At 35.4% G+C, this 13,512-nt stretch overlaps 1 protein-coding gene across 1 annotated transcript; it reads left to right on the top strand.

Annotated features, from left to right (window-relative positions):
• Positions 1–7: 7 nt before the first annotated feature.
• RNPC3 (RNA binding region (RNP1, RRM) containing 3) lies at positions 8–12,890 on the top strand. Its single transcript, XM_026043895.1, has 15 exons — positions 8–145; positions 345–392; positions 1,492–1,604; positions 1,907–1,987; positions 2,713–2,824; positions 3,302–3,370; positions 4,728–4,873; positions 5,761–5,886; positions 6,774–6,910; positions 7,798–7,959; positions 8,153–8,247; positions 8,344–8,402; positions 8,984–9,116; positions 9,836–9,908; positions 12,293–12,890. The coding sequence occupies exons 3-14, from the start codon at positions 1,567–1,569 to the stop codon at positions 9,893–9,895; spliced, it is 1,218 nt and encodes a 405-aa protein (XP_025899680.1). The 5' UTR covers positions 8–145; positions 345–392; positions 1,492–1,566; the 3' UTR covers positions 9,896–9,908; positions 12,293–12,890.
• The last annotated feature ends 622 nt before the right edge of the window (positions 12,891–13,512 follow it).

Raw genomic sequence — 13,512 nt, 5'->3', positions numbered from 1 at the left:
GGCCGTCCCCGCGGTGTCGCGGCGGCGCGGGCGGACGCTGCTCGTGCGGCACCTGCCCGCCGAGCTGGCGGCGGCCGAGAAGGAGGATCTGCTGCGGCACTTCGGCGCCGTGGCCGTGCGCGTCCTCTCCGACCACGGGCGGCTGGTGAGGGCCGGGGCGGGCGCGGCGGCGAGCGGGGCCGGCCCCGACCCCGCCGCCTGCGGGGAAGCGGGTTTGGAGGCCCCACTGGGAAAACACCGGTGCTCCCTCGTTATCATCCCCACGAAACCCCTTTTTTTGCTGCTTCTTCCACCATATAGAAGCTCAGATTGACAAAAAGATTGTTTTTATGTTTGTTTTATAGAAACATACCGCTTTTGCGACGTTCCCCAGCGAGAATGCGGCTGCCAAGGTTGGTGTCAAGTGTGTGATGGAGCACTTTTGTCAAGGAGTTCTCCAAATCGCCCCTTTTGCTCTGTTTTCTTTTTTTTTCTACAGCTTTTACTGCCAAGTGTGCAGGAATATCACGGTTCCATATCTGTAGGTGCATGATAGATTTGTTAGAAACAAGTATTTTTATACACAGCTTGAAAATATAGGTTGCATAGGACTTCCTTAAGTCACACCCGGTCTAACCTGTCACTCAGAGCAAGGCCAAATGAGATGAAGTTGCTCAGGATCTTGTCTAAGGGGAAATGTGCCCATTTGTGTAAAAACACGCTTGATACGGCAAACAAAACCTAACTGTTTCCTCCTACATAGTCATATATTCGTTATGAAATTAAGGTGTAGTGATGTAGGCAGTTCCAAGACTGCCTTGCATGCCAGGTGTTAGAACAAGGAAAGTATCATTAATGGGACACGTGCATACAAGAAAGGTTATATTAGTACCTATTTTTTTAAATAGTACTGATTAAAAGCCATTGTCCCTAATTCTAGTCCTATGTGCCCTTTTTTTTCAGGCCCTGTTGTAGTATAGTGTTCAAATAAATACAAAAAAAGCATGATGTGAGCAAGGGTGGACTTGGGTTGCTTTGTGTCATCAGCAGCAGCCTGTCCTGGTTTCCAGGACAGGCTTTCCATCTTGCAGGACGCTAGGCTTTCCTGGTTAAATATTCTAGGAATCTTGATTTTTAGGTGCCCAGATATTAGACTGTTAGACTTTAGTATGTTTAGTATGTTGTAGTTTGCAAGAAAGAGGTTTGTTACTTGAAATCACAGATGTTTACGAAACCATTAAACAGAAATGATAGGTAAGGTTGCTGAACACAACCGTGCTCAGGTGATACAGTTCTGTGTAATTCTTCTAGCTGTGCAATGTGCAATTTCTTTTCCAGGAAAGAGGTGGCCAAAAACAGGGCCATGGAGGTGGGCACTGTGCAGGACTGCCTCTGTAATGGCACAGATCTAGCTTAAAGCAGCCTCTTCGAAGCAAACAAGAATGGTTGCTCTTTGAAATACATTCTAATATTTTCCCTCCTCTTTTTCTTTTTCCATGTTTATTTATGAAGGCCTTGTCAAGACTGCATCAGCTGAAACTTTTAGGTCACACTTTAGTTGTTGAATTTGCAAAGGAGCAGGACAGCATGCAGGTACTAAGCCAGCCTTCCCCCTCAGAGAAAAGGTATGTAGGTAATAATTTAGTTTCCATGTTTGTGATCAAAGAAGTGGATTTTTTTTACTCTAAATGCTTTCACAGTACTATTTAGTCAAAGGATAAACCATATAACTGTTTAAAAGCATAACCAGACAGGTTCAGTTCTATAGATAAGTGCTCTTCTGATGCCTTTTACCTATCTAGTCAATGGCAAACAAATGTTATAAATTTGTTTTTTAAAGTTTGAACCTAGGAAGAGAAATATACTTCATATGTTGTGAAGCATTTACATTTTGCCCTGCTTTAACTAATACCAAATTATCTTTCAGCTCAGAGGAGCCAGTAAAGGAAGAAGAGAAGAAAGAATCAAGCTGTCTCAAAATCGACGATGGAATTGCTCCCAGTCATGGGTTAGTAATTCTTTTCTTGCATAGCTATTTTATTTTGCTAATTTCAAAACATCTGTATTGTTGAACATGAGATAATGCAGTAGTTCTGTTCTATAGTATGATGCTGCTCTATATGTGTAGGTGTATTAGAAGTGAAATTCATTGCTCATCAATTTCAGACCTTGAGGTTAAGCAAGGACAGGCATGAAGCTGGGGGCTGCATAATATCCTTGTAGTGCCATTTGTTGCTTGTTCAGGAGGAATTGGAGGGCTGGGGGGATTGTCTGAGTGTTAACAGCAGATTACTCTTGTTTTTTTTCAGACGCTTCTTATTCCTTGTTTTTCTGTTTGCCTGTGTGAAGAATATTTTGGGACATAGCATGGAAATCCAGTGTTTTATGAGACTGTTGGGTTGGTTTGTGGTGGCTGTGCAGCATGGCTGTGCTGTAGGCCTGTGACATGTAGGTTCTCACCTGTGTGCTTTAAATTCCTGCATGTGTTAGTACCTGCATTTTGCCCAAATCCAGTAGATCTGTAATGTATAAGGGACTGATTACCCCCTAATGCAGAAGACATAAATGTGAGAAGCCCAGTCACGTAAAATTATCACTGTACTAGAAAAAATGGGGATATTTCAGTGATATTTTGCAGGGGTGATGCATTTTTATATCTCTAAAATTCATTGTTACCAGTTATCACATGATAATGGAGCTAAGATTCCTTGTCCTTGATTTTTTTTTCCTCAGCCTCACCTTTCCCATCAATTCTTGCCTCAAATATTTGTATCCACCACCTTCAAGTACAATTCTAACAAATATAGCAAATGCTTTGGCAAGCGTGCCCAAGTTCTATGTACAGGTAAGTAAAGCATCAAAAACGAAAGTATAAAAATAAAAATCTCTCCTTTCTCTGTGTTTTTAATATTTATTTAATGACACAGATTATTTCTGTTAATAATTAAGTTAGCTTTCCTGTGATAGTTCTAACCAATGCTAATTCTTTACTGTGCTAAGACTCTATTGACCAGTATAACTGTTCAATCACTGGTACAGACTGGAAACTGGAGAAAAGGATCTCCATAATTAGATTTTAGTTGGATACTTCTGTAATTTAGTTCAGAGAAGACCTTTTATGTGCTCTTTGCTTAGTCTTTCAGATGTCACTTGTTTTTACTGCTAATGTTGGCTTACATTGGCTTTTAGTGTAGGCTTTTACATTGGTTTAAAGCAACGCACTTGTGTCCTCTTTAAAAGTATGTTGATTTACCCTTGTCAAAAGCTGGCAAGTAACTTTTCCTTTGTTAAAGGAAGTAATGCTTAACTTGAATTATTTCAGGTACTTCATCTTATGAATAAAATGAATCTTCCTCCACCTTTTGGACCAATTACCGCTCGCCCTCCCATGGTAACTTTTTAAATGTTTTTTTTTATAGTAGTTAAAATAAATACTCACATTTTAAAATATAAGAAACACAATAGAAGATCTAAGTTTAAAACTGCATAAGTTGAAGAATATGTAAAACTCAGCAGGTGTATGCTAGCTTTTATTGGATAAGATGTGCATGCTCATTTTCGAAAGACATCGTTTTAGTTGTGTTTAAAGAAATATTCCCCTCTGAGAGTAGAACTACATATTTCAAAGTGTTGAGTATAAAAATGGAAGGTTGTAGAAACATTTATAGCATTATAGAGGAGATGAAATAGAATACCACTAGCCTGATTCCTTATGGAGCGTGTAAAGTTCTCTGATCTGTGTGTTTCTTGGGAGTCCTAGTAAGGTTCATACTGCTAATGCGATTATGCAGAGCTTTGGGATTTAATTTGCTCCATCTCCAGGATTTTATCTTTATTTATTCGAAGGGGGCAGGTGTAAGGGAGAACTGGCAGAGGTTTAGGAGGAGCTATTTCTGTATTGGTCTGAAGGAATCTTGAAGTATCAGCTCCCTGGACTCAGTTCTCTGTTATCCCCGAAAGAGCAGTTTAACTGATTGCAAGGGGGAAATAGAGCAAGAAAGAATGTTCTGTAGTTGTTGTTGTTGCTGGAATTGGATGTAAGAAATGGATGTAGGAAATCTGGGTTCCGTTACACCTTGTGATTACCCTAATAAAAAGCACATGTTTCTAATGACAAAAGTTTGTAAAGTAGCTCATAATGAAATCTATAAAATAGATTCATCACATTAAAAATTTCACATTGATTTTCTGGGAATTACATTGATGATTGAACTTCTGCACTAAGTTAAATGATGTGAACGTTATGTTCATACAGAAATGAGTAATAAAATGAGAAGCCAGTCGTTAAAAATCCTAGACCAGCTTTTTTTTTATATATATATATAGCATTTTAAATGCCTAAAGATACCAGTACTTTGTGAAATTAATGATACATGCAAGTAGATAATTCAGTATAGATAGTACATGCAAGTAGATATTCTGTAATGTAGATTGTTAGTATAGTTGGAGGTTTTTGTAGATTGGGGATTTTTTATAATATTTGGTTTCTGTGATTTTGTTAGTGTTTTTATTTTAGCTCCTTGAAAGAGTAACTCTTTAAGGATAAAAACATTCACTGTAACACTTCAGAAAGCAGCAGATACTAAGTTTTCATTAGCAGTTTATCAACACAGCAGATATATTGCTATTAACACGCTTTAAAAAGCTACTCTTTGTCATCTTCTAGCGTCTTATCTTCACAATTTTTATTACATGAGATTTGTAGTAGTCTCCAAAATTACAAAAGTCTTTTTCTTCCTCCTAATTAGTATGAAGAGTATTTACCAGTGCCTGTGCCGCCTCCTCCAATACCACCTTTGCCCCCCGAGGAGCCGCCTTTGCCCGAAGAGGAAGAAGAGCAAGGATCTAGCGGAGAGGAATCAGAATATGAAAGTGATAGTGAGGAAAAAGAGAGGTGCTTTTTTTTTTTCCATTACTGTAATTATTATTTGCCAGCCGTTCACTCCTTTAAGGCTGTGTTTTCATTCCAGTTTTGGCAATGGTGGAACTGCTTCTCATTTTCAGTATATAATTAGTCTCTCCAGACTCTTAAAGAAGCTTCAGGGTGTCTTAGAAATGTAAAAAGTCAATGTTATAGACCTCAGTAAGGGAAAGAAAATGTTCAAAGAGCACCAAAACCTACCATCTCTTTCTGTTTGAAGAAAGAAATAAATTCAGAACGAAGCTGGAGTGGTCGAAGTAATAATCAGATTGTTTTCTAGATTTAATTTGGTTTTCCATGTTGTTGCTTGACTGGGTAGCCTGTGACTTTCAAGCTAAGCAATATGTGCATATTCTTCCAAAATGTTCTTTCTATATCAATATGTAATGTAGTAATAAGAATGAGTGGTTGTACCTTCTGAGGATTTGCCAAAGATTTTGGGGATGCTCCATGTACTGAATTACATTGGAGCTGATTGTTCAGCTTTAAACTGGTACTAGATGAGGAAATAATTATTTTTAAATAATATTTAAACTGGAATGAAATGTAAATAGGACAATCTCAATGCTATATTTAGGAAAATGCATGCTTTAGGGGAAAAAAAAAGGGAGAGCGGAAATGGAAGTAGTATAAAAATTTAATTCAGTGTAAAACTGAATTCAGACTTCTTAACATTTTTCAGCCTGGGTGTCCTGATTAGGTATCTCCTGGAGAAAGAAAAGATATCACTGTAAATAGATATCACTTTAGATAAGATCACCTCAGAAAGATACCAGTTTAGGAGATTACAGTGGGCATTCTCAAGTAAGCTTTAAATTCACTTGGATTCTTTCTTTTGTGTTAATTGTTGTCTAAAACAGAATGACCAAGTTGATGGAATTAGCAACCATTCAGCCTAAAAGGCCGATAAGCACGAAGAGGCGTGGAGTTAGGAAAAAACAAAGAATTAAAGACCTGCTGAATGCTCCTGTGTGTGCTGCCCCCAGGTTTGTGGTGTTTGCATGGTGATTTCCCTTCTGGTTGCTCCTTGCACAGTATGACTTTCACTGCCTAGTGCTTTGGTGTTACATGTTTTTAATTACATATATTTAATTATATATTACATATATAATAATTACATGTATTTAATAAATATCTCTTTATTGGTATATCTTTTGCAGCAGGATTGGTCTCACTTAGCTACACATTTGGTTTCTACCTTTGCTCCTTAAGATCCCAATTTGCTTGTAAATGGATCTCAGATTTGCTAAACAGATAGCCTTAGCCTAATTCATGCTATAGCTTTCTCTTTCTGTCTGCCAAGCTAAGAACAATCATATTGCCCTAAAAATGTAGGAATCTACATTTATTGTTTAAGGTGGTTCTTTTGAAAATATTGAGAGGAAGAATAAAAAGTGGTGTGGTTTAAATCTTTTTGGTTTTCAAAGCAGCTATATACAGCACAATAGACACCAGTGTAGTATTTCTGTCTAGTGAGAATCAATTGCAAATGCATTTTTATAAATAGCTTTCCTTTTTCCTCTAACCAATTTTTTTGTTAAAAACAAGTCTAATTATACTCCATGAAAGCAGCAACAAAGCCAGTTATTTTTAGATTACTTATATTGTTAATGAAAAGCTTTTCTTAAGTTCCTGTGATATGGTATGTCCTTTTTCTGTATTCTTTTTTTTTAACTTGCCTTGCATCAGGCCAACCTGATGTATTTATAGTATTTTAAATATTCTCTATTAAAGTTGAACTGATTGTGAAATAGAAAACTCATGTTTAGTAAATAACAGCATAAAATATAAATGGAAGGAATGCTTATGTTTTGAGTATGTATTTGTCAGTGACTGATTCTAAGTTGTATTGACATGTTGTTGTTTTAAACAGTAATTTGCACCCTACACTGTCACCTTCAGATGTCTTTGAACAGCCTCAACCTGTAGGTCATAAAAAAATAGAATTTCATATTACCACTGACATCCCATCTGTTCTTCAGATAAATTCAGAAAGAGAAGAAAAAAATGGTGAGGGGTTTGTACTTCATATATATTTAATACTAACTTCGTGTGATTGCAGGTTGCAGAAGTCTGCTAAAGTTTTATCCAGGGATTTTTTTTTATTTATTCATTCTTTCGTACTGTCGATTTCATAAATAATATATGTCAGAGGTTTCTTCTTTTCTGCTTGCTTTTTTAAAGGTCACCAAATTGCATTTTTTCTGCTTTTCTTACTTTTCCTATGTTAAAGCCTAGAACTCTGTGCCTTCATGTAGTGTGTATCTTTATATCGAGGGTGGGGAGTGATTTAAAGGTTGGTCTGTATTATGAGCACTCTGCTTTTACAGTGAATTTCACATGCTTTTAAAAACTTCAGGCTGTTTTTAGCAAGCATGTTACAAGATCCTTCTCAGTGTTATGTGGTGTAATTGAATATACCAGGTAACTTTAGATGCTCCACTTCCAGCTCCAGGAGGGCAGCCCTCAAGTTGCTGCTTCCTTTCTGCTGATCATCAGCTTCATAAATGTTGGGCAGTAGTAGCAGTGAGGCTTGGTGGCTACTTGTTAGCTTTAGTCCTTTGTTTTTAAGTACTTTTGCAATAATGTAAAATTTCTTTGAATTAAAATATCAATGAAAGGAATCAATAAAATGTATGCAGCTTTGAAGAATAAGTCTAGTTTTATTTTAGCTGGCACATACCTTGGGTTTTTACCTGTAGTAAAGCTGATTTTACACAACCACATAAGCCCAGGATTGAAGACAGATTTTCCTAACGTTATATTCAGATTCTTTTAGGATGTTACTATATTCAAATGCTACTTCTGATTTTTAACAGTAAATGTATTTTAACTTGCAGTTGATATGGTTGTGAATTTCCATACAAACCTCTTTATATGATGTATTCACATTTTAGATCTTTGTGCAACCACAGAAGAAATCAATAATGCAGGATTTGGAAAGATTTTCCCTGCGCCTACCTCAAATGATAAAATGGAAACAGAAGAGGAGAATGATGAAATACCATCGGAATTCATTTCTAGAAGGGAACTAGAGAAAAACAGACTATCTAGAGAAGGTATAACTTTGAAAATAAATCCTGAATTAGTACCTCTTTGGTTTTTGTAGTAAATTTAAATATCTGATAAAGTAAAAAAGAAATGCTATATAAAATTTACTTATTTGTTTATATATTGAAAGTAAAAAAAAAAAATCCTTAAATGTGTTGTAATATTTAGAATGTCTGTTTTTCTATCTTTGTCTTGTTCAAGAAATGGAAAAATACTCTGTTTTCAAAAACTATGAGCCAGGGGATCCAAATTGCAGGATATATGTGAAGAATTTAGCTAAGCAAGTTCAAGAAAAGGTGGGTGAACAAACAAATTAAGTATGAGAAAGATTATGAAAAGATTTTTTTTTTTAATTAATTAAATTTCCTGTTATATCTGTCCTTTAATTCCAGGATCTCAAGTTCATTTTTGGAAGATATGTTGACTTTGAGTCTGAAATGGAACGAAATATGTAAGCTATTTCGATGCTTGATAAAATTAAATCTTTCTATTAACTTCTACAACTGTGGTGGAAACTGTGATTAAAGATTAGTAATCTTTTCTTGTTTTTTTTTTTTTTCTCTCTACTTCAGCACTTTTAAGGGGGAAAATGCTTCTCATCTGCAAATCTTTCTTTATCTGAAGTTCAAAAGTAGAATTATTTTTTGAACAGATTCAAAGACACAAATGTTATGCCTTTGTATTTTGACCACTGAAATATCTGTTTATTGGTGAGCAAAGCGGAATGTACACAGTGTAGATCATTGTGTGTATCTGATCATTTTGCATATGTTGTATTTACTGTAGTTGCACATCAGCTTGCCATCCTGCCATTTAATGTCAATTTTTACTAACTAGTTTACAAAATTTCTCCTGCAAATATCAAAGATTTCCAGTGACAGAATTCCTGATTGTAGGCACTCCTCTTTCTATTATTTCCCCAACTTTTAGCATGAGAATTATCTATGCTATGAAATGTGGAAGTGTGAATGTATGAATGTATGAAATGCAGGAACTCAAGTAATTCCTTATTCTCTTTTTTTTTTTTTCCAGGTTTGACATACGTTTGATGAAAGAAGGTCGTATGAAGGGACAGGCTTTCATCGGGCTACCTAATGAAAAAGCAGCTGCTAAAGCTTTAAAAGAAGCAAATGGATATGTGCTATTTGAAAAGCCCATGGTGGTTGTATCCTTTATTGAAAGATTTGCATTATATACATATGTGTGTATATATATATATATTATTTATTTGTGAGTCTCTAGCCTGTCACGTAGGGTTCTACTGCATTGGACATCTATAGAAAAAGAAGTTACAATTTAAGAACCCCAGGCAATATTGCTAATTTTTATGATAACTGACAAGTTATATAGAGGCCCTACCCCTTATGAAATAGAAAGATAGATGTGTTTTATTTAACACTTAATAAAATTGACTCTCTGTTGTTAGCTTCTTGATCCCTCAGAGATCCTGAACATAATTTAGCTTATATAACTACTCTTTAAGCAGGCTCTTATTCCCATGGCCTCCATTTCTTTCAAATTTATTTCTTCCTGCATACCTTCTGAGATAGCAGAAATCATGGAATTAATGTGCAGATATGGAGGTCTGTAAATAGCAGATATTTATCCTTTTGTTGTAGCTCTCTTTGCATCTTCCCATTTATCTACCTTGCTTAATAATCTGTGCTTTTGAACAGAAATTGTTAAATTATCTATCGAGATCCTAATCATTGCCTAGCAGGCACAACTGCAACTGTATTTAATGCTGTAGTAGTTTTGACCCTCGGGAGAATGAAGGGAACATTTTAAACTATCTGTAATTTACTAAAATACTGCTACTTTTCTGCTTCTTGATTGACTTCTCTTTGTTACCAGTGGTACTTGTAGTCCTTAACAGAATTTCAGCAATTTGCTCGTTCAGCTAGACCAAAACAGGATTCCAATGAAGGGAAAAGAAAAAAATAGAGCACTGCAAAAGGTAAGGATTACCTGCCAAAAAAAAAAAAATTAAAAAGAGAAAAAAAGAGAACGATGGAGACTGATTTTCTTTCTTTGTATGACTTGTTTTTTTTTAGCTGCTTTAGTGTGTCTTATATCAGAAAAACAGGTTGCAAGTTACATAGGCAGTAGAACTTTAAAATGTTGTGTCTTCCTTTCTCTAGAAAAGAGAGGCCCTGGTTTCCCAGGCCTCAAATCATAGGATTTTTTTGTCAAGTTTTCTAAATTGTTAACTAGGAGGTGAGGAGTTGGGAAAATATTTCTGCATAATCTGACCTCTTTGTGCTGTTGCAGCATCCTTTAAGATTGCCTGATTAGTAAAGGGTACTATATCAGAAACTTTTACTTTATATTAATTGAGACTTTATTTTCATGATACACTGTACAGATGCTGATCTTTTTTAGCTGTCTGCAGTGCTGACAAAGCAATCGTGGTTTCATTTTTTCTTATCATATATTTGACTTCACCACTGCCTTACCCTAGTGCGAGCCAGGTACTTAAAGTAATGTGAGTAAGATCAATTCTAAGTAAAGTGTGAGGAGACTCGTGAATCAAAACATTTGAGTAGTGAATTATTAAACGAGCACACAGAATAACTGATAGGAGAGTTAGAAGCCCTTAATTCTTGACCTCCACCCATTGATTTGAGCTCACTTAAAATGGCATTTAAGTGACTACAGATTTTGGCTGGGTGTCCCTGTACTTATCCCTCTACCCACTACTAATTGAACTCAATGCTAGACTTAGAGGCTTTCAAACATTCTATTTATTTTGCTGTGTTTTTTTGATTCTGCCTGTTTTGGTCACTTACTTTGGGAGAAAAACCCCAAAGCTTGAAATTAAGGTTATGAGTGACTGCTGCTGACTTGGAAAACTGTTTTGAAACTCCCAATGTTGTTATTTCCATGATTCCACTATTTCTGTTAAGAACGATTGCAATTGTAGGTTTCTCATTCTGTTGGTTGTCTGTGAATTTTTGGTTAGATTCCACTTAAGCCTGTGCTGTGTTTCACTCATTTCTGAGATGCACTTCAGCCTTACCAATTCTGATTCCTGCTTTGCCAAATCAGTATCTTGTTTTATAAAATCAAAGGCAATTTATTTGCAGGTATTCTTGTGTTTTGGTTGTTAAAAGGGAACAAATGTTGGCTAAAGTATTAAAAAGACAACAAGTGCTTAAATAAATGTTTTGATCCTGTTTCTAATGCATTCCTTGATAGAAAAAAAAAACCCTGAAAATCTTCACAAGGGTTATTCTTTATCTTTAATGATATATAAAATCTGATTCTGACTTCACTCAACGCGTTTTAAATAGTTTTTAAATTGCATAAAGTGAAGCAACCGGATGTTGATTTTGGCTAAGCATGTTGATGATCAAATTAGAAGTGTATTATTACAATGAGCAGGCATATTTAACAGCTATATATACATATAGAAGGTTACATGAAATAGCTCACTAACTGATTTAACTTCTTCCTTATTTTGACCGTTTGTATGTAAAGATAAGAGAATGTTCCTCAGATTAATACAGAATTCTGAGAATCTGTGAGTTTTAATTAAAAATGATGTTTTCACTTGCTGACTAATCATTAAGGTGACCTATTTCTATCCAAATGTTTTTTTCCTGTTCCTGATTTAAATCCTGGTAGATGCTGATTTGTGATGTAAAATTCTATGATAGACATCTGAGCCTGTAAGGGTGTTGGAATCTCACTTTAAAAAAAAAAAAAATATATATATATATATATATATAAAATTATTATCCATAAAGAGGAGGAAGCTGTGTTTAATTCATAAACACTATTGCAAACATGATTTTCTCCTTTATATAGAATATAATCTGCAGGCTTTATTTAAAAGAAAACAAAGCTTTGTTACTCCTTTGTGACTGAAATACCTTTTTCTTGATGGATCCATAAACATTTATGGTGGTATTTGGGATAATTATATTTTTCTGTAGCTAAAACATTAGCTTTGGGGGAGAAGGGAAATGTAGAAGCTGATCCCGAGAGGTCACCAGCTTCTTTGTAGGGAAGAAGTGACCTGGCAGACTGCATTGAATGGAAACATGATTTGGTTTTGGACCAGATGGAAAAAGTGAGTCTGTAAAATGTGGAAGACCAAAAGAGAGTCAATGACACAGAAAATTCTGGTATTGTCTTTAACAATTCAAGTTTTCAAAAAATATATTTCGGAACACGCAGTTAGTCTTGGTGGACTCAGCCCTCGTTAAATGCAATAAGGGGTCAAAACTGTATTTTATTAAATGAGTTGGTTTTGCTTATGATAGGTAGTATAAAGTTATATGAATGTAATACTGAGAATAAAGTAAATTTAAACCACATTCTGCTGTTCTTCTTTAGAAACATTCCTGCGTAAATACTGCAGTAATACTGTCATGCAGAGTGTATCCTTTCTTGTTGTATCCTTTTTTGTGCAATGTTTCCCGTAGCACTTGACCTCTTCAGTTTTCTTTTAGAGTAGTTGTGGGGAGGAGTTTACACATTTTAGAGCTGGAACTAACCTGGTAACTTTAAAAAGAAAGGGCATTTCTTCAGGGGAAATAATTAATGAGTTGTCTCTGTTGCTTGAATAGACATAACGAAGTTTCCTAGTCTCAAAATGTGGCATCTACATTCTTCCTTGAACACTGTAAACTTTCTAATTTGCGATCTAATTGTGAAGCTGTGCTGGTCTCACGCTGACAATTTCGTCTTGTTTTTCTTTAATGAAATATCTGATGGTTAAAAAAAAAAAATCAGAGCAGTCCAGGAAATTCTTACAGTGTTGAGCTGTATTTTAGAGCATTTAATGACTACTGTTGTCCTAGTTTATGAAAAACAATGTGTAGTTAATTTACTTCGAACGCTTCTAATTTTTTAGAATAGAGAACAGAAAATTTAACAGTGTCTCACAATGAAGTCATAGTCTGGGAATGGAATTATTCATTGCTACTTTTCTTTCTTTCTTTTTTTAATTGTTTTCTGCATTGTGGTAATGCTTTTGCCAGTGATATATTACATTTTTCTAATTCATTTGAATACCAATTTGATATGGCTTGTTCTACCTAGACATTTTTTTCAAATGTTCTGTAGTTTTCTAAAATATTTAGCATCTTCCAATATAGCAGCAGAAAAAAAAATACTCTCTTCTGGTCATTCATACTTTTAACATGCCTTTATGATGTTCCAGGTCCCCTTTGAGTCCCATCTCTTTCAAGTATTGCCAAGCTGAGAGAAGAAGCAGTGATCATCAGGACTCTTGAACTGTGCGTAGTAGCATTTCTAAACTATTTAAGACATAAATTTACTCATCTAAAAGATTCCAGATGTCTTTAAACAGTTGCAGAATTTATCTGACAAGTGTATGCTAATTTGCTTGTAAAATCTCTAATAAATTATTCCTTTCTCTTCATTTTGCATTCTTTTATTGTTGTTGTGGGGTTTGGGAAGGAGGAGCTCACCTTTGTTTTTTGAAAGGTTAAGTAACACAGTTGCAATTAATCCAAGAACATGTTCAAGATGATTTTATGGTGGGTATATATATATATATGTGAGCATCGGAGTGAATTCTTTCTTTCTGC

The sequence above is a fragment of the Nothoprocta perdicaria genome, unplaced genomic scaffold (assembly GCF_003342845.1).
Source record: "Nothoprocta perdicaria isolate Ctin4 unplaced genomic scaffold, notPer1 scaffold_34, whole genome shotgun sequence".
Lineage (NCBI taxonomy): Eukaryota > Metazoa > Chordata > Aves > Tinamiformes > Tinamidae > Nothoprocta > Nothoprocta perdicaria.
This window is presented reverse-complemented; position numbering and strand designations above follow the sequence as displayed.

Bases quoted from the DNA above. Each gene is read 5' to 3' on its own strand.
- RNPC3 (XM_026043895.1), top strand. From the start codon at position 1,567: ATGCAGGTACTAAGCCAGCCTTCCCCCTCAGAGAAAAG. The intron at 3,371-4,727 runs GTAACTTTTTAA...CCTCCTAATTAG, and splicing joins TTACCGCTCGCCCTCCCATG to TATGAAGAGTATTTACCAGT. The intron at 9,117-9,835 runs GTATCCTTTATT...ACAGAATTTCAG, and splicing joins TTGAAAAGCCCATGGTGGTT to CAATTTGCTCGTTCAGCTAG.